Raw genomic sequence first — 24279 nt, forward strand, 5'->3', positions numbered from 1 at the left:
ACTCTTCCCTGCCACAAGCCAGCTTGCTATTCGTGAGTTTCGCTTTCATGCACCATCGTAGGGTGATGTAAAATAAGCGGTACAAAGAGTCTAGACACAAGGGGAATCAACCACTTAAGCATAGACCTTCAGGCTTGGTGATTTAAGCAACACAATCCTCGGCATAATCGGCTACGGCAGCTTTAGATCACCACAGACGCCTATCAGAGTAACTAAGACACTTTAGTAAATAGGCCTAGGGTCTTATCTTAAATAGATATGATAGTGGGATCGGTCCTTGGCATGCCAAACACGATTCACCAAGAAACTAGACTTTCAATATAGTCGCGTTGTGTGTCGCAGAAAGTGAACGTGGTGGGATCAGATCGAGCTCAAACAAGTGGCTTGGTTCTGCATCCTTTTCACGCCTTGATTTAGTCCTAGACAGAGTGACCAACAGTTAGTGGCCTACCACTATCACTAATATGAGCCATACGATCTCTACGGAGTTCGCTTCACAACCAGTCCTTTCCCACTGCGTGTCATACTACTTATTCCGTATCGCTCTTCCAATCGTTCTGCGGACTTTTTTGAAGGGCTTCAGTCATTATACAGATCTAGGGACCACTTACCCGCTAGCGAACTGGAAATTATTTTCATGATTAACATACAGTATGGCTACTTCACCACCAAGCGTGGGACTGTTTAAAATCATGCGAACAGTTCTCATGCATGTTGACGAACACACTTCCAATAGAGTTGCAGTTGATAAGTGAAATGTTAAATAGGGTGGTGTTCAAGTGGACAGACCGCACAACGAGAGGTTGTGTTAACTGTACAACTGCCTATTACATGAAACTTTACCGACATTTTGACAGCAATTGTTGCATCAATTGAATTTCGGCGATATTCTGTTGTTTACAGGTACCTACTATATCTATCAAAACACGCCAGTTGGCAATCACGAAGCAATTATGGCCGACCAGCTGTCCGGGCATGGTTTTTTGCGTGCAGGAGGTGCTCCGCCAGATGCTGTAAGTGACATTGCTGGGACTTGCATTTGTTATCACATAAAACAACAACACGGGTGTACGGTTGGTTGCTTTTTGATGAGAAGAGACACTTGACAGATCGGTACCGTGCAATCTGAAGTGGTTTGAACACTCCATTGTGTTTATTGTTATTTTTTCGATGACCCCATTCAAGCAAGTGTAAAATAGCGTTCTCAGTTGACGCCTCTGTCAGCCTGTTCTTCCGTTTATGTCGATTTTTTCGAAACTTATGTCCCGACGGTGCCAGGTCGACTTTGTTTTCTTAGATAAGGTATCGCAAATGTTGGATCCTAAGTACAATGTTGTTCCTCAGGCCAGGCATGACCGTGAAATCTGTCTACAGCAGAATCCTTTCCGTACGTGTGGGAATTTTACATCAGGCTGAACATTCTGCCTCCGGGTATCAAAATTCGATCTTGTCATATTGAATATAGTTAAATAGAGTTCCGACCATAATATCAGCTGTTTCATGCCGCCTTCCAATAAGATGGCTTGGTTCTCACCCTTGAAGCGTTGATCATTCTTTGTATGGAAACTTTTGAAGTCGAAGCAGCGTAGTGCAATAGGATGTTATAATCCGACGTTTCGATTGCCGTGTGCTGCTTCAAGGATTTCTACCTTCAGTTGAATACGAGTCAAATGCAACGTCATTTGAGTCCGCTATCTGGTTGTGGTGTGTTCTTGAGATTGTTTGGCTCTCAGATGCGAGCAGCGTGTGAATGTGTCAGATGTGTGTGTGTGTACGCGTGCTTGTGTGTGTACTTTAACTACTTCCTCTACGTTTGTAGTTGTGCTGGTTGTGATCAGTCTTATTGACAAATCTGGATACAAATCATCTGGGATATCGGGGAATCGATTTCGCTGTTTGCTACGGTTCGCCTACTGTCGGTACATGCCTGGTGTGATCGATTGGCTACCAACTAAGTGATCACCTCCAACAATATTATCCTTTCCATTCGCAGATCTTACCTGGCGAGCACGTGATTATGGCACTGAAGACGATTCAGAGCACAAATTGGGAATCCATTCAGAACGGCAGTTTGGGCGTGATCAATGGCGGTCTTCCTGGCGCGAAACGGGATCTTTCCAATGTCCAAGCAGAGGAATTTTGGGTCGGTGTAAACTATTCTCTGGCGGCTACGATGATCTTAGAGGTGGGTCGTCATATACGCATAATTTCTCCTTCCCGTAGGCCCGCTGTTTATTTTTTTATGTTCCAGTGTTCATTTCCATGACACCAGGGTCGATTTTTTGAAACCACTGGCTAGAGGAGCATGGATAGCAACATCATTAACATATTCACTTAGCGGGGTTGCTTGGTTAATAGTTGTCTGTGGTTGGCACCCGGCAGTGATCTTATATCAGTTTCACCAGTGCTGTGTTATCCCAAATTGATACCCAAATAGATTTATTCCAGTAGGGGGGGGGCGAGATTGCTCAGTGGTCAGAGCACGAATTTACTGGTCGAAATGTCCATTGGTTCGAACCCGACCTTTGCCTCTTGACTTCCTCTGTCTTGGTTTGGGCAACTTGGCAGTATCCAAGCCCTCGTGCTCCTGGTGGCATGGCAGTTAGGCACCGAACGGTGCTACAGCTGAACGATTTTTCTGTTTCAGTAGCATTTGAAAGGTTAACCGCCTTATTGTTCGTCATTCCCCTTTGGCTTTTCTTTCACTTGCCTCCTGATCGGGGTTGCATAGACCGTCTCCAGAACGTCTCCCGAAAGGCTGAATACGTGCGTCTCAGCGTATTGCGCATTCCTGAACCCATACCAATGGTCACCTCGTTCTGACAAACGTCGCATAGGTAAATAATTCTTGCATGTCTGTTTGGTCTAAAGTTTCCTCGGTTCACCTACCGCGTTCTCAGACATCGCACATTTCACGTCACCACGCCAGTGAGTTCGAGCGGACAGACGACTGACCTCATCGCTGGGCTCTTCTTGCTTGGGTTGGTACGCTTGGTCATCACTTGAGTTCCATTGGACTGCAGACTTTCCTTCAGGATTTTTCAGTAAAGACGTTACCCTGAAGTGATTTTGGACTGCACGCCTTCCCTCACCACAATACATCCTAAAACACTGCTTATGCTCGGCGGTAAGGAATCTAAACTCCAGTCACATGAAACGCGCGATAACGGTGTGTGATGTTTCACCAGTACACATTAAATACATGTGCATCATACCGTTTGGCAAAGCGAACCTATCTGTGCTCGGTAGGATCCTTCAAGGACGCAGGAACGTTATGAAAACTCAGGACAGTTTTATCCGCTTGGTGAAAGTATACGTACATTCTGGTCAGCTTCAGCCCTTAATATGGCTTTTTTGCTTTCTGATGAAAGCATACTTACTCACTGTTGTTGAAGGTTTCTGTTTCTTTTTTCATCCTTTCGTCCATGTGATTTCACGCAGTTCCATCTATTCCGTACGTCTTAGCAATCACTTTGCTTCATTCACTTCAGGGCATGTCGCAAGAAGGTTTCTCTCTTGCCGAGGCCTGCTACAACACCATCTACAATAGATTCGGGTTACAATATCAAACTCCGGAAGCCTACATGATTGACGGCCGATTTCGTTGTCCTGGCTACATGAGGCCGCTGGCTATTTGGAGCATTCAACAGGCTTTGGAAACCAAACAGTTGTATAACGGTACAACTTCGACTAATTCGCTACAAGAGACCGAAGATGACGAAATGCTGACGGAGGCCGTCAGCAAGTCTTCCAACATATCCACCGACGGCAATCATACGGACATCGTATGACGGGTACCACGGAAACACTTTCCTCGTTAGTTAATTCCAGATTTCTAGAATTTCCGGTCGGGATTCCTATTCCATCGTACCACGATCGCCACCATTTGTACACCGCGAAATCTTTCTGTTCATACTACTGCTGACCCGGTCGCAGGCTATACACAAACAGGTGGTGAAGCAGGTGTCTACCTCTCAGATTGGCAGGCTACGGTTTTATCTTCTTTATGTTCTCGTTTCATCTTCATCTCATTCTGACTTACCGTATATTCCTTTGCCAAAAACAACAACATTGTTTCCGATTTTATTTGTCCTGCCCTCTGTTGACATCTTCTGGAGAGCATTATTTTTCTATACGGCTGTCACTGTTTCGCCTCCTCATGAAGTCCTGCAAATGAGTGTCGGAGTGCAGTTAGTGTTGATCAATTTACAAAACAATGTGATTCAGGACTATGCTAGCGCTGTTCATCAGATATTCTGCTCATTGCGTCCTTTGATGTGGATTGCTTACTTTTGTGGAGCTTTGAGTCACTTTTGCGTCATTCGTTTTATTACTTAAAAAAACTAGCATGAATGTTTATGACTCTCATTTTTTGGAGGGAATAAATTGATTTGGAGAAAAGGGGAACAACGTCTGAGGTGTTCGGTAGAAGTCGCGGAGTCGTTTGTTTTTCAGGACATCACACAGCCTTACCAAGAGCATTCTGTCGTGTGAAAAATCATCCTCTCTGGGTAACATGCCCCCTTTATCCAGACTCAGATTATTTTCCCCAGTAAATCACGCATCGGGCGGAAGGAATTGGGAACCTGAGTAGAAGGTTTCTTCTTGCGTCTCCGGTTCGATTTTTGCAGATGGTTTGCCGGTTTGGAATATGAAGATTCAAAGTCCCTGCTGATGAGTCGTCGAATTTTCACGCCATCCTAGTGGACCGTATGGCAATTTTGAGAAAGGTTCTCGTTAGTCCGCATTTCCAGGACAATGGACCCTTTCGAGACCGCACTGAGGAGTTGAATTAAAGCCTTCTCAGGCTGCATTCCGCGCAGGCAGAATCACCATATGATTATGTGTATCGATTGTCAGCGGAAGAACGTTGTTATACGTAAGCAGCGAGATCACATCATAATCTTACGAGTAAGATGTCAGTACAGTCATGTAGAATCACATTCAACTGATCAAGCACCCTCACAAGATTTATTGTGTGTGTATGACTTGCCCATTCGGGACCCTCTGCAAACGAGTAGACACTTTCAAAGTTTGCCAAATGCCCTCCAACTGGTGTTTGTCTTTGACGCTTTCTACACCTGGTCAACGTTTTTTGGCGGGTTTCCGTGAGTATAAGACGGAAATTCGCACTAAGACCGGCGCGAATGCAGTAGATGAATTTGGTAGCCTTGCATGTGTGACTAAGTCATCTACTAGGGCGCACATCGTTGACCATGGGCTCTGTTTGTACTGCTTAGCTTCACCCGAAATGGTGGGAGCAAAGAGGAAAAACCTGTCGGGAAGTTATTCTTGGGGCTCGATAGATCCTAGGTTGTTGTAATTTGCTTGGAAACCTTCGCTCTCCTGTTGCGGTCATGTGATTTTCTCCAAACCATCGCAGTATTCTCTCCTTTAGATGCTTCTTTATGAGGAAGAGACAACCAAAAAGATCCGTATCGCTTGCTTTCTACGATGGAATTTCGTTTGTGTCCGCGTACTTCCCACAACGACTTTCGTGATAGCGGGACAGAATTTTCCTAGCTCTCCTGAGGTAAATGCTACAGATGCTCAGCATTCGCCTTCAGTCGAAAATTGAGTTTTGTATATACTGTGTCTATACAGCCCCCCAAGATGGGACTATTCCCTCTGAATTGTTTTGCCTCGCGGAAACTGCTGTCGATTCTGATTCACCGCAGTAGTTGCACTCTGTGTTCATAATTCGTGCATGACGTCGCCCCGTCTGTTTGTCTGCTGTTCGATTTTTTTTGAAGAAAGCCTTATTAAACAAGGGACGAATTGGTGAAGGTGGAAACTTGAGGCTAGTTTACCGTAGGCACTCCACTGTGTTACACGTCCGAGCGTCCGTAAGCAGTTTGGATAGAAACTGGCAAAATCGTGCCTCGGCGACTCACTGAAATATAATGGGGATGTACTTTCGACACTTGAGGAGTCTCGTAACAGGTTAGTCAAAGGGTAGATCAACACAGTCCCCTGCTTGTTTAGTTTGAGGATTAGAACGTGTAGCGACTTACTCTTTAAAAAATGTAATGGGCTGGCATCTCCCTTTGACCACCGCTGCATTGCAGCTTTTGAGCCAAGGGCTTTGTCTGAGGACCCTTGTCGTTCTCCTGACTAGGTTTAGACTTCCTGCGATATCCTAGCCAGCGTACATTCTTTATAACTAAAAATAAAGATACTGTCCTTACGAATCGGTGAAGCATTGACTCGAGGACAGCAAGTAGGTGCTTCACTGACGTATAAGCAACCCACAATTGTAGTATTCCTGAATGTTAAAGGCGCATTTGACTCTGTTGTTTGGTATGTTCTTGACACGCTTGGTCATCAGGGAATGCCTAAACGTTTATCAATGCAACAAGCTCCTCGTATTCTCAGACTTGCGGGCGTGAGAGTAACGGAGAACTCTCCAAATGCTTTTGTATGGAAGGGGGTATCTGGGACTGATAAACGCTACCCGCTTTCCTATTCGCTTCTGTGATCGACGGGGTGATGAGACGAACGATAGGATTTCGAAACCCTGGTTTTCAAATAGCTACTGCTAAGTTGAACGCCATTACTCAACGGTTAGGGGAATCGAAGTTCGTTGAATCGACCAGTCACCAGTTATTCTTTCCGTTTGTTGGCCTTAACGGATTCTTCACCTCCGGAGGTGAAAGCTTTTCAGAAAAGGAAGACGTTAATCCAGTATCATCAAATTCCGCAACTAACCGTAATGGAATTATCGTTTTTGGTTAGCGTTCCGTCTGTCGCATTTGATCGATTGAACCCAAAGTTGTAGCACATAGCACGTGTATGGAGTGCGAATGTGGTTTTCAGGACCGTTGTGGTCGAGTCTCTTGGGTGGCTCGCCAGCGAACGTTGCGACGCGTCCAAAAAGGAGTTGTCACTATGCCAGTGTTTTTTGGCGCATCTGGGCAGTTCCGTCGGGTAGAACATTTATTCCTGTTTGACAAGTGACCTTTCCCGAAACAGCTGCCACCTCCTTAATATTGAAGATGGGATGTACATTAAGGTGAACTAATTTTTAGTTCACTTTCGGACGATTCTATGCTAGCTTAATATTGATACATGTAACTCTTGCGGCGAATAGTCAGTTAATTGAGATCGTTTTTCGAGCACACGAAGCGTTACACTACTCAGTTGGAGTTGGAATGGAACTGATGAGTTTCCAAGAACTAAGTCTACTGCCACATCCCGCTAGTGACATGCAACCGTCACTCATTTGTTTCGTTCAATCGAAGGGCGCCGGAAAATCAATCAATGAGCGCTCGATTTTGATGGAATGCATCAAGTGTCGCTACATTTTGTCAGACATCAGTAGCCTACAATTTCAGCCAGCCATCCCGGAACACTTGAATTGGATCACTGTTCTTATGTCTTTCATTGAAGTAACTGTCGTATAAAATCACTCCATATGGAGACCACCCCTTCCGTAAGTGGGTGCTATCCCTCTAGCGAAACGGAGGAATTTGATTAGGCATTCTCAGCTCATTCAATAGCCAACCGTTCTCTGCGTTTAACTATTTTTTGCAAAGCATTAGATTCATGCTTTGCAGGATTGCATTCCGGATGAATGTAAAATCGTCTTGTCGTCTGTGTATCCAATATGCACCAAAAGCAGATAAGTGTGTTTGGATGGAACGACGGGTGTTCAGACGTTGAAACCAGTCTTGATAATGATTTGGTTTTCGCTTGCCCCCTACTGGATGAATCAATCATCTAAGACATTCTTGTCGCACGTTTTCTAAGAACCGTGTCATCGAAAATTTCGCGCAGACAATCAAGGTTGCACCGGATTGGGTTAGATAGGCAAGGCGACAGGGTTCTCGAGATTGTCTGGCATTGAGTGATGGAATGCATGTAAGGTAAGGGCACAATATGGGGTTTCAGGTTTTCGGACCGCAACTGCCCCAGCTATTCATCGAAGCCGTACATCAGTAGTTCCGGAAGTGATGTGGTGGAACTGTGCGATCTATATAAATAGCCCAAGCAAGTTCGATTCGACAACTTGATTTTTCAGCCGTGCATAAAGCTTGAGGGTGGCCAAATTCCGTAACCATCGCTTGATCCGGCAGACCAGTTATTGCTCACCAGCTGGGGTTGGTGTAACGACCCAAGCTTCTCTGACATTCGGTTTGCAAAGAGTACGACTTGTGGAACAAATAAAAGAGTCTAAACATTCTGCTTCCATACTCTTGTAACAATCAATTATCTAAGATTAGGCAATTGATTAATTCGTGGTAAATTACGTGTTGCACGTATACCCGAGGACAACAGTAATCCAACCGCCTGCAAAAAAGCAGTAATAATGTTTTGATGGAAATCAACGTGAGGTCTGCACTGGTGAGTGCAAGTGAAAAATCACTCAGGGCAATCTCAGCTAGTTAGGAAGTCACAAAATTGCGTTTTTTTAAAGATGTGCATGAGGGAACTTATCAGGGGACAAACAAGAGAAAGCAAGCGAATACCATTCTGCGGTTGGAACAGTAAACTGTAATACCTTATCATCCGAGTTTCCAAAGTTCGTTTAAGGCGTTTAAGAGGTGTGTGTTTACACCCTCACCTTCGCTGAGGTCCCACCGTTGAAAACGGCAAGGCAGAATGTAGTCAACTGGTTTTGAACACCATATAGACGTGATGTACTACTCATAAGGCTACTGAAAACCCCTCGACAGCCCACGACAAGTTTCGTCCTTTATGGGGGTCATCAGGTAGGTGCAATCCCCGAGTTTCCGTCAGTCTTATATTCTACTTGAATCCAAAAGGAAATTAGAGAAATACTCATTTGTAAACAAATTTGTTTTTCTTTTTGCGAGAGACTCACCTGGAACCCAGCTGAAACTCTCGTTTGTGATGTGCCCTGGCAACTGAATGTGCTGCACCAGGTCGCCTCTTGTTTCATTTGCCACGATATTCGAGATATCGCGACACATGTATATTCGTAATGCACTATTCATAAGGCTGATGAAAATTATTCGATAGCTCACAACCGGTATCACCCCCCTTGGGGCTCATCAGGTGTGATCCCCGAGTTTCCGTCAACCTTATGTTCTACTTGAACTCAAATTACACGAAATTAGCAAAATACACTCATTTGCAAACAACTGTCTTACGAGAGATTCATCTGGAACCCAGCTGGATCTTTCGTTCGTGATGTTTCCAGGCAACTGAACATCACAAACGAGGGATTCAGCTGAGTCTTCCGTCAAAACCAAATAGGTTTTGGACACTTCTAAAAACTTATATCTGCAAGGTTACCCATGGGAATCATAAGCTGGTTGGGAGGGAGGGGGAAAAATAACCGCTTTTCCGTAGCATCTAAGCAAACAAACAAACAACCAAGTCAAGTAACAGAAACATCATGGTCTCAAAACAGTAGATAGTAAAGCGAGATTGACACTACTTCCATAGGACGAACCTTTCCTTTCATATACAGTCCACTTCGAGCCAATTACCGCCTGATTGTTTATGTGCTTAGGGAGTTGGGGTAAGTACGTTCGCCTCACTTTCTCCCGAACAGTTCTCCTTCTGCTATGGGGTATTTATTATGGTGAGTCCGCACCGCACCGCAACAGTACAATAGAGCTCTTCAAACGGGGCTAGCCACCACAAGGCCGTTGGCTGCGCGTACTGATACAGAATAACGAGAGCAGCAAATCCAGAAAGCTGGACAGTCACAAATGTGTAACACGGGTAAAAGTGATTGCATAAGGTATCGAGATGACACGTCTGTGAAGGTCGGCTGGTCTGTCAAAAAGTAAAATATAAGTTCCTACCTAATGTGACTGTAGTTCTATGACAGATTTGGAGGCAGTTAAGTTCGAAACTTTGTACATTCCAACGGCTAAATTCACAGTATTTATTTGCTCCTCTAAATATATTGTTACGTCCGATGCAGTGAGCCAAGTGAACCATAATGATGTTTGATTCTCTTGGTCTTAAGTATTTTCAGCCTTTCCACGTAGGCTGTTTATTACATGAAATTTGGACTGCACTTTTCCATAGGGATTCTAACATACAAATGGGCCATTACTTTGTTCGACTACTTCGTTTCCATGCCGGATGACAAATATAGGAGCATATGAAAGCCTCACACACACACACATACACACACACACCGCAGTTGATGGTTTCAGACGGATTGCTTACACGATGTACCACCACCTAACTGCGCTTTTCATCAGAGGCAATCTGGTGGTGCGACACCTACTGGTCACAGTGCAAAACAAAAATGCATTATCGGTCTGAAGCTACGATGATACAAACTGAAATCAGATGCTTTGATGAAGTGAAATTCACGGTATCCAGATGAAGAGATGCATAACTGACTAAGATAAATAGTCGAATATCATTAAAAACAACCTAAGTGGCAAACGTTTGCAAACGCCTGAAGTAATTTCTCTCGGGCAAGCAGAAAAAAATTAACGATGGCCCCTCTTCTAGTTGAGGGGAGAGTATACACCGCCGTGCAGGACATTAATTCATAGCAATAAGAATAACTGTGAAACAAAACTTTTTCCCGTCCTCTGGATTTTGAAGCCTTCTGATTTTAGAGCATTCAGTAGCTAGCTGATCGCAATTTGAATGTAAGACGATGTAGGAATTCACTCCACTGTGGTTCTCAAGTCTGGTCGCAACCACAGAAAAGTATTGTTGCCAAGTAAGGTGATATCAGATGCTTCACTTGTCTAGATACAAACGCCTAGTCCCCTCATCCTACTTTGTAAGGATTTAGCGACTTCCAATTACGGACGGAGAGTGGATTGAATTTTCGACCACCTGGGTGCGTTGAGTTAGGCTGCAGTTCGGATCGCGCTAAACAATTCTGTTCAGCTCCATCTTCTGCGGACGGCACTCACATTGTAGCTCAACGTTGCCAACCATGATGCTATCAGCTGCTTTCTTATAGTCCCCAGTCAAAAGCCCAAGAATTTTGTTGTACCGTTCAGTTGGTAAAGCAGCCAACTGGATTAGATAGTCATTGGCATCCGACGTAGAGTAGGACTATTGACACGTCAACTGGCTTGTGCCTCCAGCATGTAGAGATTGGTGCTCTCCTTAAGGGCACTATTACGAGTATTTTAGGGTAAAAGAACCCTAAACTCAAGGACTTAAATTTCCTAGATCTCTTTTTGTTACCGGAATTCTCTTTTCAACCTCAACCATCAAAAAGTTCACCCTGCAAGTGTGTCCGTAACCCTGACCCCACCCTGAATTCAGTAGTCTTCATAACGTTAGCTACTCCGATGGAAAGTGACAACCAATGTCATGGACAATTCCGACCACATCACCTATCATGGATCAGTCGTACGTCTTTCTGTTTCATTTTTAAGTGATGTGAAATATATAACCTTTCTAACCAACGTATATATGAAATTACGTACTACTGACCTTGCGTAAATTGCATTGTGCCATTGTGCATGGTGCTCGAATTCACTAAAATGCTGGGTAATTAAGCGAATCCTCTGTTTGAGCAATGATTTATTAGCCAATATAACTACTTAAACAGAAGCAAAAGGTGGTTTAACAACTAATGTTTTGAATCGAGTGCCACGTGGTGACTTGGCGCATGCCCTTCCTTTTTGTTTTAATTCTTGCCAGTTGAACTTAGTCAGTCGAGCTTTCATAAAGGAAACTACTCACAAGGTTGATGAAAACTCTTCGAAAGCCCACGACCGGTTTCGCCTTTCTTGGGGCTCATCAGGTAGGCGCATTCCCCGAGTTTTCGTCAACCTTATGATCTACTTGAACCCAAATTAGACTGTTTTTGAGAAATACACTCATTTGCAAATCAATTTGGTCTTCACGGGAGGCTCAGTTGAATCTCTCGTTTATGATGTCCTCCAACTGAATGTGCTGCACACAGGCCGCCTCATGATTCAGTTGGCACGATATTCGTGATATCGCAGTATACTTTCATAAAGGAAACTACTCACAAGTTTGATGAAAACTCTTCAACAGCCCATGACCGGTTTCGCCCTTCTTGGGGGTTATCAGGTAGGCGCAGTCCCCGAGTTTCCGTCGGACACAAGGTCCGCGACAGTCGCCAACCAACAAGAAAAAAGCTTGAAACCATCAATAAGTCGTTTCATGAGCAGCTTTGACTCTGTCAGAATCACTCTATTTTGTGGATGAATTCACACTTCTGGTGTGCATACCAAAGTTCTGGGATAAGAAGGCTCATTCAAGGTTTGGTCGCAGAGGCTTTTGAACTACCAAACACTTTTTTGACTTCAGGGGACTGAGGTGATGGAGAACTGGAGGCGAAATTCAAGTTACCGAACTAAAAAGGGAAAGCAGACCATTAGCTGTACGGGTTACAGTTTGGATATCGGAAGTTCTGCAGCTTCTTCCAGTGTGAATATAATATAATGAAGTGAGTGAACCTTAAAGTTGATACGACAAGGAGAGAACCTATAGAATGGAGATGCCCTGCTTGGAACTACCTATTCATTGGTTTTGTTTGCATACGAATACCATAAGATCATACAGATTACGACAGCAATGTGCTAAAAGGAGGTCGACATACTTCTCGAAACAGCACGGAGTTCCAGCAATTCAGGCAAGCAGAACTGGTTGTGCGTGTGTATTAATTCAATCAAAGAGTAAGTGAAGTGTAGATCTGGATAAGAACAGCACACAACACAAGAATAGGCGTCACTCACAGCGAGAGAAAATAGCATACAGATTAACCTGACTCAACTGGAATGTCTCTGTCCATCGATTATTGATCCTCTTAAGTGATGATCAAGTGAGCTTTAACAACGAGGAATCAGGAATAAATATGCTGCTTGTGTGATGGGTTACAACAGACAGTCAGTCTCAGTTTCGATCATGCGTCACTGAAGCCCCCAACTAAGGGGCTAATAAACGAATCGAGCGTTTGCCGAAACGGTGTGTAGCGTAATCCACACCATTGATGAAGTGTCTCTACCAGTTTTTGGCACCACCTACCCTATAAACAAGGGGAACTGATAAAATTAAATTCACACTCTTCGCTACGCACCTAAAGAAGCCCGCAAAGCCTGGTTTGATTTACAGAAAAAATTCAAAAATACTTCCATTTAAGGAGTAGCTGGTATGTAGTTAGGCCAGATCCGAGGGAACATATTATGCTTTGCGTTTATTGATGTTGAAATGGCTTGTTCGGTTTGATCACAGCGACCCCTGAAATCAGTTGTAAAAGCGGTTTATCGCAATTCCCAACTCTACGGGAGGGCTTCAGTAAAGGGAATAACATGAACGACTGAATTTCCTGGTCAGAAATGATCAAAGAACGCATTACGGAAGAACTACAGGTGGTTGTTGCTGAACTGAATGAGGTACCGACGATGCACAGGTGAGGCAATAAGACAGGCGAACCCTCCAGCTGTAGCACCCTTTCTGTGCCTAGTTGCCATGCCACCCGAAGGAAGCACGAGGGCTGGGATACTGCCAGGTTGCCCAAGCCTAGACAGGGGAAGTCGAGAGGAAGAGGTCGGGTTCCAACCACGGACCTTCCGGTCAGTGGATTCGCGCTCTAACCCGTTAGGCCATCTCGCCCCATAAGATAGGCGAGCAAACGTGTGAAGGACTGTTGCAAGCCAGTAGCCGGTCCAAACATGACAGCATAGCAAACGACACTGATAGTATTTAACTGATCAGCACTGATGTGCCAGCGTCGTTCTTTGAGTTTCAGTGAACTGCCGTACGTTGCCCGCCAGCAGCATCGTCATTGACAACAAAACTGGGAACGAGCACTGGCATTTTATTGTCGCGCAATCATATCAATTTATTTGAGTGAAACTTTGGAACGGAAAGAGGCAAAATGGGACAGGGAGGGCCACCTACCAAAGAAATCCGACGTTCAACACTCTGTCAGACAATCTGGATAGAAACTGACGACATGAACACTACCAACATCGATTAGACGCCATATGGTCGTGTTTTAAACCGAGCTCGGGGGGGGGGGTCATATGAACCCATCCGGGAAGACGAAAAGCACCACCGACGACAACCAGACTTTTCATGACATTCTGCATACTCTCATATCATGCCATATTTTGTCAGCCTCTAGGCTTCCACCACCCGAATTAGGCACGGGGAACAAAGCTCATCTTGGTAAACGGCAAGCGACCATGACTACCACACTGCCCAATAAACTAAGCTTGCAATGCTCGGGCCTCGCCTCCCTATTCTTCACCAAGGACACGTCTTCTGATCCCCTCACGGAGGATCCACTGAGTTTAACATCGGTTACCGNCCCGAAGGAAGCACGAGGGCTGGGATACTGCCAGGTTGCCCAAGCCTAGACAGGGGAAGTCGAGAGGAAGAGGTCGGGTTCCAACCACGGGACCTTCCGGCAGTGGATTCGCGCTCTAACCCGTTAGGCCATCTCGCCCCATAAGATAGGCGAGCAAACGTGTGAAGGACTGTTGCAAGCCAGTAGCCGGTCCAAACATGACAGCATAGCAAACGACACTGATAGTATTTGACTGATCAGCACTGATGTGCCAGCGTCGTTCTTTGAGTTTCAGTGAACTGCCGTACGTTGCCCGCCAGCAGCATCGTCATTGACAACAAAACTGGGAACGAGCACTGGCATTTTATTGTCGCGCAATCATATCAATTTATTTGAGTGAAACTTTGGAACGGAAAGAGGCAAAATGGGACAGGGAGGGCCACCTACCAAAGAAATCCGACGTTCAACACTCTGTCAGACAATCTGGATAGAAACTGACGACATGAACACTACCAACATCGATTAGACGCCATATGGTCGTGTTTTAAACCGAGCTCGGGGGGGGGGGGGATATGAACCCATCCGGGAAGACGAAAAGCACCACCGACGACAACCAGACTTTTCATGACATTCTGCATACTCTCATATCATGCCATATTTTGTCAGCCTCTAGGCTTCTACCACCCGAATTAGGCACGGGGAACAAAGCTCATCTTGGTAAACGGCAAGCGACCATGACTACCACACTGCCCAATAAACTAAGCTTGCAATGCTCGGGCCTCGCCTCCCTATTCTTCACCAAGGACACGTCTTCTGATCCCCTCACGGAGGATCCACTGAGTTTAACATCGGTTACCGAAGACCAAAAGATTCCTCGGATTCTTCATCCGAACTAGCTAAATCTGGCGGCCATACAACAATGCAGCCCACACTGTGGTCTAATACACGCGTCTTTTGCGCCACAAGTGGCGCAAATTGTCAAACACAACTCTGGCCTTCCAGATTCCAGAAGTGACTTCATCTGTTCCACAAGTACAAGAGATAGTGCAACTTCTGAGTCACATATGATGTTCTACAACATCCAATATTTTCCCTTGAATGTTTTTAGGTACATTCGGGCACTGTAGGTCTCGCTGGACGAATTCGTGTGTGTGTCGAGGATAACAAAACGGTCGCGAAAACCAAACGCATTCTTGAAGTCAGGAAAGACCGATTAAGGGCGCCTACACGCATGCGGTTGCTATAAAACTTGATGTAGTGTGAAGGCGTGGTCCACACAACCTCCTCCAGTTCAGAATCTTGCCTGGTGTTCTCAAGATCAGTTTACAAGCATCCCCTTAGGCAATACATATTCTTTTTTCATAACTGGAGTTAAGAAAATTTCTTTGCGATCACAAATGGGGACTGCTATCGACTCACTCCAGTTGACTGGGATGGTCTGTTTCAACCAGATAGACAAACACCGCCTCCATTCTTACACAGAGCAAGTTGGATTCCGTCGGAACCAGCAACTCGATGACATCTGATGGAGAAAATGCAGTCACGTATTTCCTAAGCCGTCAGAGTTTTTCCAAATTCACCGTCCACGGATCTTTTGCAGATCGGAAATGCAATGGGGCAGTTATAGACGGTCAATCGATTTGTTGTTGAAAATGTTCAACCGAACGATTTCTGAGTTCCCTTTTTGTAGCTTAGTTACCCTCCTTTATCACTGATTATTCCCCTCACCATGGGCCTTTTTGGATCTCACTTGCATCGGTTAAAATGTTTTTCGCATATTTCCGGGTTTTTCTCGTTCTCCATTTGTACACTTTCCTAGAACCACCCATCCTCCAAGATACCACTTTTGACCTGACAAAAAAAACAGTCAGACAATTCAGTTAATTGCGTGGTTATGGTACAGTTCACGTTCATATCGCTATCCTTTGAACAGTCCTCCGCGTGGGGATAGCAACAAATTCGAGCCCATCATAGGTGCCCATCCTTGGCCGCGACTGGGCTTGAACTCCGAATATGTGACATTCGGGGCGAGGGTGTTACTACTACTCTATCTGCACACACTGAAAGCACCTGAACGATCGCTTCTGAAAAGATGGTAAAAATGAATTCGATCATACATCGATTGCCTTTAAATGCACACTACTCTTCAGGAACACTTCGCCAGAACCTCAGCGACTAATCAACTGAGACGGATACGAGCTTACCCGATTCCAATATGGGACTGATTTTGTCGTAATTGTTCATCCTCTGTCGGCTGTCTTTCAACTTATGCACAGGTATTTTCGTTATATCCTTTAAATCAGGCGGAACGTCTTCCATCTCCAAACTGTGCATAGCAAATGGAGGAGGTTGTTCCACATCGTTGTTCCTCCAAGTATGAACGGATCTGCAAGCAAGTTATCCAGTCCAGCTGATCTCTCGCTTTGAAGCTCTCAGCAGTTCTGAAGCTGTAGGTGGGCCGGCCAAGTAGGTTTTCACTTTATGCAGGGGCAGATGGGCCAGATGATCCTGTCCGGCTGAGTAGTGTTTCCAATCTGCCAGAACTTCGTCGGACTTGATAATTTTCCCCTCCATCAGCTGAAGATTTTGGATTTCGGATCGACAGATTTCTCTCAGTCCGACCAGGAATTCTTTGTGACAGCCGCGATCTGCCTACAGTTGCTCCCCCGTTCACATTTTGTTTTCTACTTCTAATTTGCTTCCAGGCATCCGTTTTGGTGTCAGAGTTTCTCTTGATTCGAGATGAATATTGATGAGTCATCCTGATGGGACCAACTCCATCTGTTCTCTTGCTTTATTCCACTTGTATCCACAGCAGCTGCTTGAGTGTGCTTGTATTAGGGCTTACTGATTTTTGGAAGTGCTTGGCCTTGCTCATTCAGTAGCCTGTGAGTTATAGCTCAGCCGTCTTATATTCAACTTAGGCGAATTTCCTCCTGGTCTACCACTTGACAGCTTTCCGAGTGCAACACCTAATTTGGCATGCACCAGAGGATGGCCTATGGTGGCCGTTGATCTGTTCACCGAGCTTGGCAACTGGCTTGCAGACGTTTCGTCACTATTCGAGAAGGCATCATCGGCTATCAACATTCGAACACATCACCAACACTTTCGGGTGTTGCGCGCTCAAAACAGCTCGTCGATTGGAGACTTTCGTCTGCTGACAAGCCTCCACGCAACAGAAGCTGCGTTTCCTCCATGAGTGCTTGCGAAGCCGCATTCTTCTAGGTAGCGTAACCTATCGACCACCGATTAACCACCCGCAGGCTTGGGCGCTTGCGAGAAACAACGGTAGAGGGGTGTTTAGACTTGTGCTAACGGATGCGCCTAAGCACATCAGAAAGTATGAGAGGATCACCACGGAATAGAGACTTAAGACAGTAGGAGCGGATCTCCTACAAGACCTCTACAATACCGAACGAAGAGTCAGATTCGCCGCTGAAAAGAAAAAACACTTTGATAAACAAGTTTTCGAGACCGGTCAGAAACAACAAGCAAGACACCACTGTTAACAATGATGATAACAACGAAGCATGGATCAAGAGTCTCCCTAGTGAACAATACTAGAATGTTCCATTATTAAAGAGCTAAACATTAATTCTAAGGGCGCCACAAGTGTGGCATTTTTGGCTAGCCTGTGGAAGCAACGAAATCCACTGAACCGGATGAGAATACCCAACAACCACTCCGTTAAGCTGTTGTATACCGGCTATCACACGCAACTGAACTTTTACTATTCTCTCAAACAACGAAAGTGAAGTATTGAAGAAGTTTACGAAAGACGGAAACCATCGTCATTCCGTCTGCGGATAAAGGATGACGCATGACCGTCATCATGGACGAATCGGACTATGTTAACAAAGCAAAAGCTTGCTTCAACGACACCAACACATATCGCCATCTGGAGAATGAGTAGACCAAAAACTTGTGAACAAAATCAATACGAGCCTGGAGCGACTGAAGGACATCCAAAAGATCACGATTGAGGAGTACTGACAAATGAGAGTCAAAGAATCCAATACTGCACGATTGTACGGACTTCTGAAAGTATACAAAGAAACCGCACCACTACGGCCAATTGTCTATTCCAGGTTCACCAACCCGCAACCTTCCGAAGGAACTATGGCGGAAGGTTAAACACCTCGTCAGTGGATCGCAACATTCAATCGAAAACGCACGGATAAGGTAAAACCATGACAATGAAAGGGAACGAAGCAATGATCTCATTCGTTGAGGTCAGTGTTCACATATGCGGACATACATTCCACAAAGACAGGAGTCGCGGAGCCATTGGATAGTCATGGACCTCCCAACGGATCTCTGGGAAAAGAGATCCGTGAACTATGCAACCTGTGTTTAACTGCGTACTTCGAACTCAAAATTGAATATTGCGAACGACTGAGAGTAGCGCCATTGGGCTCCCCACTATCAGGGTTCATCGCCGAGATTACAGTGCAAAAACTGGAGAGGATCGTATTACCATAACTCCACTCCAAACTATGGATGTGTCACGTAGACGATACTTTTGCTGCCATTAACAAGTGCGAGATGCAACGAACTATCCAAATGATAAACAGACTCTTCAATATCAAGTTTACGATAGAAAAAAAGCTAGTTTGTCGAATGGACAAAAACGAACGGAAATCTAGAGGAAGGCTATGCATATGGATCGAATTCTGAACTACCACAGAAACCATCAAAATTGTTATGTTTTCTCGTAAATCCGCTTCGCATATCTTGAAAAGTGAGATCTATTATGAAATTTGTGGAGTCGCATCTGCTTGCATTCGAGCAACAGTCAACGAATATCCAGGAGGGTTCAGGAGGACGCGTTCAAGGAGAAGATGGATATTCACTTTTGTAGACAAGGTGCATAGGAGTTTTGCTTCTCTCTTCAATAGTCTGTGACTGTTCACTTGGCGTTTTCCAATAAATAACTCAGTAGCAAAAGCCTTCTTCCTTTCACTAATAGGACAAGTGATAACAAAGAAAGAACTCGAATTCATTTAAGCGATGGAGCAATAAACTGATGCATTGTGGTCAACCCTGTCCATCAGCCTCGGAAGACAAAGGAAGTCCAGAATCATCAAATCCTGAGCCAAACAAGGAACGAGAGAAGAAGGCAATACAATCGAAGCAGAAGTTGTGTCCCCGTTCTGTTTACAGTCACTATCTGAGCATAACTCGGGGACTTCATTCTCGGCCTTGGACTTCGACGCCCAGAACATAAGACATCAAGGAATGACCTAGCCTGAGAGCGCAGGGAGTAAGGAGTAAGGAGTTACACGTAGCAAGTTCCCTTTGGACAGCATCGTACTTTTGTCTTTTAAAAAAACTAATTCGCCTGTTACGGTCAAACATTGGATTATCGGAGTGTGCGGTGTTCAGAGCCTAACTTTTTGGCCTGTCCTTTTTCCGGAGAACGTAGAATCGCTGCTTCCATAAGTACCGAGATGCATCGTAGCGCTAACCTGGTAGGTGCTACAAGGAAAGTGCCCTCTGGTATCATCATTTGAGAGTTTACTGAACGCACAGATGGGCAGATCCGTGGAGACCAAGCTGAGTTCCGTCTGAACCCACCACACTTTCATATTTTGACAGGTTCTGGAACACTTACTGCTTCCAAAAGTGGCAATTTTTTGACTTGAAAGCTGATTTTGACCGCATGAACCGTCAGGCACTATGACATCGTTTATAGAGCAAAGGTATATCGTGTAAATTCCGGGTCCTCCTTAAACCGCTGTACTTCAACGCCTACACACTAATCAAGGTCTAAGAGAAGCACTCGTCTGAGTTCACTGCATCAAATGGTGTCAGGTAAGACTATCCTCTTTCACATTTCCTTCTAAACTTCGTCACTGATATGATCATGGAAGGCCCACTACCAGCCTGTAAAGTCGAAATTCTCCGGAATTGATAGAGGCAAATTAGTCTAGTTGAACAGCTGTATTCAGTTAAGGACAATATTTCCATCCGGCGTGGGAGTGCAATAATGGCTTTTGTAGCCCTGCATCATCTGTGCTGCGCGCGTGACACCGCTTATCTACCAGGGGTCGCGTTTACCATGCTCTTGTGTCCTCTGCGTTGTTACGTGGGTCAGAAACGTGACTGCTATGAGCTATAGCGTCAAATTACCTCCAACTTTTTCTACCGGATCAAACATGTGATTCTTTTATTAAAAGCTTCAGACAGTAATTACTGGAACAGGAAAATACTGCGTGTGAATAACCTAAATAGAACCCCTGTGGGGACAGAAGTTTTATGGTCAAACGCTGGGATGATTGCGAAATAGATAAAATCATGTAAACAAGTTGTCTAGTTTCAAATAAGACTCCAAAACCGAGGTTTTCGTGAGCTACTGTGCATGGTTGTGCGCGCCTGTGTGAATAAGGTGAAGTTGTCCGTTGATGCTAGACAATCGGATTAATGGTCTGTCGGTTCCGGAATTTTTCATTGTTACTTTTATGTAGCTGCTTAAAATGATGCATCACCATTGATACAGAAAACTGTCAATTTGGTTCTGAAAACTTGATGAGACAGCATCGATGCATAGTAATCACATGCCACCTGTGTGTTGGCATTTATGACGTAAAGAATTCAGGCTGAGAACCTTGTGAGATCGTCTGTGTTGGGATACTGGTTGCTCTGAACGGCACTCGTCAAGGTTCCTTCACTTTTGCCAGTATACTAGTCTAATCATTAGGAAGTATCGGCTTGCTGGGATAAAACACATCATCATAGCCTTGTGTCACTTAGTGTCAGTGTCGATATTCCTATTCACACATTGCAATATACACTTAGATGTATATCAGCTTGGTCTGCCTTTACCTGCCATGCTACCCAAAGGAAGGACGAGGGCTGGGATACTGTCAGGTTGCCCAAACCTAGGGAGAGGAAGTCGAGAGGCGGAGGTCGGCTTCGAACAACAGACCTTTTGGTGAGTGAATTCGCGATATAACAATTGAGCAATCTCGCTCCTTCGCTTCTACCTACGGATACAGGAATTTTCAAACGCAATAAACTGCCGGAAATGGTACCACGAAACTCTCTGTCAGTCGTTCTCATCTCGTCATTTGATCTACCTGAAACTTTTATGCAAGAAGTTGTACAGCAGTCAGTTTGTGCGCACTGCGCAGCGAAAACCATATACCCAGAAAAGCCTCTGGTAAAACGCAAATTACATCACCCCACTCTTCTCATATAAGAGAGTTCTGTAGGATACTTGAATCTAAGCAGGAAATGCTCACTTCGAGCCTTGACAGATCTTCCTGGTGGAAGCATATCAACTAAATCACCTTCACTGTTTGGAATCCAGTATTCTCTTTCTGGATGATGAACGGATGTTGGAGTTTCGCTCACACACTCCACCCAGTCAAGCAGAGGTTAAGGGTTTTCAGTATACGTCGACTTTACCTAATTGAACTAAGGAATTGGTGTACATTCCGCCCAGTCTAGTCATGTGCATATTACTTTTCCGTTTGTATTGAATAGAGGGAATATGGGCTCCAAAATTAGTAATGGGCTTCGAGTACACATGGTTGATATTGTGAGGAAATTTTGGGATTTTCATTGGTATTTTGTGATGTAAATGAAGCCAAACGATGTTGAAAAGCCGAGAAACACTGCCCGTTGTTTCACTCTCATTGGAAACCACCAGCAACAAGGATGAAACAGCTATGCAGTGATTCTCGGTTTTCAAACTACACCTGTTGGGAGAAATATCCACCAACTCTGCACCTACAGCGTTATCCAGTTTTGTGGTTGAAGTCGACCTGACGGGATATGCCAAAACAGAAGTTCCAATTGCCGTTGAATATACAATTGCAAAGAGTATAGTCTCAAAGTTGTCTGCACAGGCATAGACCGTCCACTCGAAACTGTGATATTCTACTTTGAACTGACCTTGGATGCACTGTTTAACTAACGGATGTTAATTCAACGACAGCGATGTTGCTTGACCCTCCACTGTATGTCACGTGCCTCATAAAAATTCGCTGGAATTTAGTGATTATTTATCAGCTTATTGTGCAGTTATTCAGACTGTGTTGCAATGAATCGGGAGTATCAAAAACAGGCCAAGTCACACTGTTCTTTGGTTGTCCCAACAAGCGTTCCGCCTGATTTGTCAGATTTCTGTACGGGACACGGAGCAGCTACTTCGTGGTGACCGCGATGCCGTCTGCGCACAGGAAATCCCATTATTCTTAAACCCGTTCCGTGTATGCTGCGGACTGGGAAAGCCACTGCAGGTATTCAGTAATCTGTGCCCTGTATGCACGGATATGCCCTCATAATTTTAATAAGAAAAGTTTTTGGATGTAGGATGAGTTCGCAGAAGGACGCAGATTACGAGAAAACAGTTGGTCATTAATAGACGACGCTTTTGAGAAGCTTCTTCCACCGATTCAGAAGTAACCATGCTGTGGAGACAATTAGATTTGATCTGAACAGCTGCATATGGTTACTCTCGGGAAGATGAATAAAGCTTCTTTCATTACCCATGGTGAAGAATTTCAAACACCCCAATACCAATTTAGCCGTTTTTGGGGCTCAAATTTCCACCAAGCTCATTTCACACTTGAGCACCGAAACAAGCATCTTTGTACTGAATGAAAGCACGAAATGGCCGGATGTGAGATGATGGCTTTTCGAAGTGTCACTTTCATTTCACTTGTTGGACAGCCGCTTGAAGGGAATCCTCAAATTGCGGTGTCATCCTAGGACATTCGTATGAACAGTTGAATTCCAGGGTTTTAGTCATACATAGGACAAAAGGATCAGGTCTTATACCCAGATTAAAGAGGAAGGTTTCATGAGGTTTGGCAAACGATGAATTTTCAGTGTGTTACAGCTCATAGAACTTGATCAGTGCTAAGGAGCATCCGTAACTAAACTCTTTAAGTCCAGGTTTTATTGATCTGGCGCTTATCAAAGCCTCTAGGTGTATCTTGAACACTCAGGAATGCTAACGCGCCTACGCCATTGTGACCAGATCTGCTAATAGGCAGGCTTATACAGGGTGGAACAGTGTGTCACAACAAAAATGGTCTGAATACATATATGGTGGCTGGGTGGGCTAGATTTCTTATCCCATTGTCTCGGGTGGATAGACTCTGAAAAGTCGGCGACAACTCAAAGGCATCTGATTAGGTGTGTTGTTGCTCAGCAAATGTTCTGAGAAAGTGTCCTTTGCGGACTCACAAAATAACCCTTCGAATCGGGTCCTGAACTCGTTTATTGTGACGCGCCACTCGATAGCGCTACGGCTTCTACAATGCCCCTCAGATGTTTGTTACGGTACGTCTAATTCTCGTACTATCTTCCTAATACCATACCTCAAAATTAGCACAGTCAGGTTGCTTCGAGAGCAACTTTAGATCCTGCGGAAGGACAAGGTTTCTCCCCATGACAATGGGCGAGTTGGAACGTCAGGCCGACGCGGCACTATAAGTAGGGTTAGCTGATTCGTAATACACCACTTATAAGGTTGCTGAAAGTTCTACGACCGGATTCGCCTTTCTTGGGACTCATCAGGTAGACTTAGTCCCCGAGCATCCGTCAACCTTATGTTCTACTTGAAACTAAATTGAACGAAGAACATAGGGGTGACGGAAACTCGAGGACTGTGCCTACCTGATGAGCCCCGGGAAGGGCGAAACCCGTCGTAGGCTGTCGAAGAATTTTCGGCAACCTTAAGAGTAGTGCACTACGACTATACATGCATCGCGATAGCTCGAATATCGTACCAACTGAAACATGAGGCAGCCTGGTGCTGCACATTCAGTTGCCTGGAAATATCACAAACGAGAAGCTTAGTTAGGTCCTCAATGAGTCTCTCGCAAAAACCAAATCTGTTTGCAAATGAGTGCATTTCGCTGAGGTCACTATACTTCAACCGCATGCTCTTCCACCGCTCTGGCTCCCTACTAAATGTTAGTCACTGTCTGCGCCACAATAAGAGTCTGCTTGATAAAATCATTCATAAACTGTCATTTAACAACCGAAGTTTACATGACAAATACAACACCATGGGTACAATGAAGGATACAGAATGTACA

General features: G+C 44.8%; 2 protein-coding genes across 2 annotated transcripts in view; one reads left to right on the forward strand and one right to left on the reverse strand.

Moving 5' to 3' along the window:
• T265_07660 (hypothetical protein) overlaps nucleotides 1-4338 on the forward strand; it is a gene marked incomplete at both ends in the record, with an annotated part of 41416 nt that extends 37078 nt beyond the window's left edge. Inside the window, 4 exons of the mRNA XM_009173233.1 lie at nucleotides 904-1013; nucleotides 1994-2185; nucleotides 3492-3785; nucleotides 3832-4338. Coding sequence (XP_009171497.1) covers nucleotides 904-1013; nucleotides 1994-2185; nucleotides 3492-3785; nucleotides 3832-4338 — 1103 coding nt within the window. The remainder of the gene's footprint in view (nucleotides 1-903; nucleotides 1014-1993; nucleotides 2186-3491; nucleotides 3786-3831) is intronic.
• T265_07659 (hypothetical protein) lies at nucleotides 2866-3102 on the reverse strand (the record flags this gene model as incomplete). Its single annotated transcript, XM_009173232.1, has 1 exon — nucleotides 2866-3102. The coding sequence occupies one exon, from the start codon at nucleotides 3100-3102 to the stop codon at nucleotides 2866-2868; it is 237 nt and encodes a 78-aa protein (XP_009171496.1).
• Nucleotides 4339-24279: the final 19941 nt, after the last annotated feature.

This window comes from Opisthorchis viverrini, assembly GCF_000715545.1.
Source record: "Opisthorchis viverrini unplaced genomic scaffold opera_v5_189, whole genome shotgun sequence".
NCBI classification, from domain to species: domain Eukaryota; kingdom Metazoa; phylum Platyhelminthes; class Trematoda; order Opisthorchiida; family Opisthorchiidae; genus Opisthorchis; species Opisthorchis viverrini.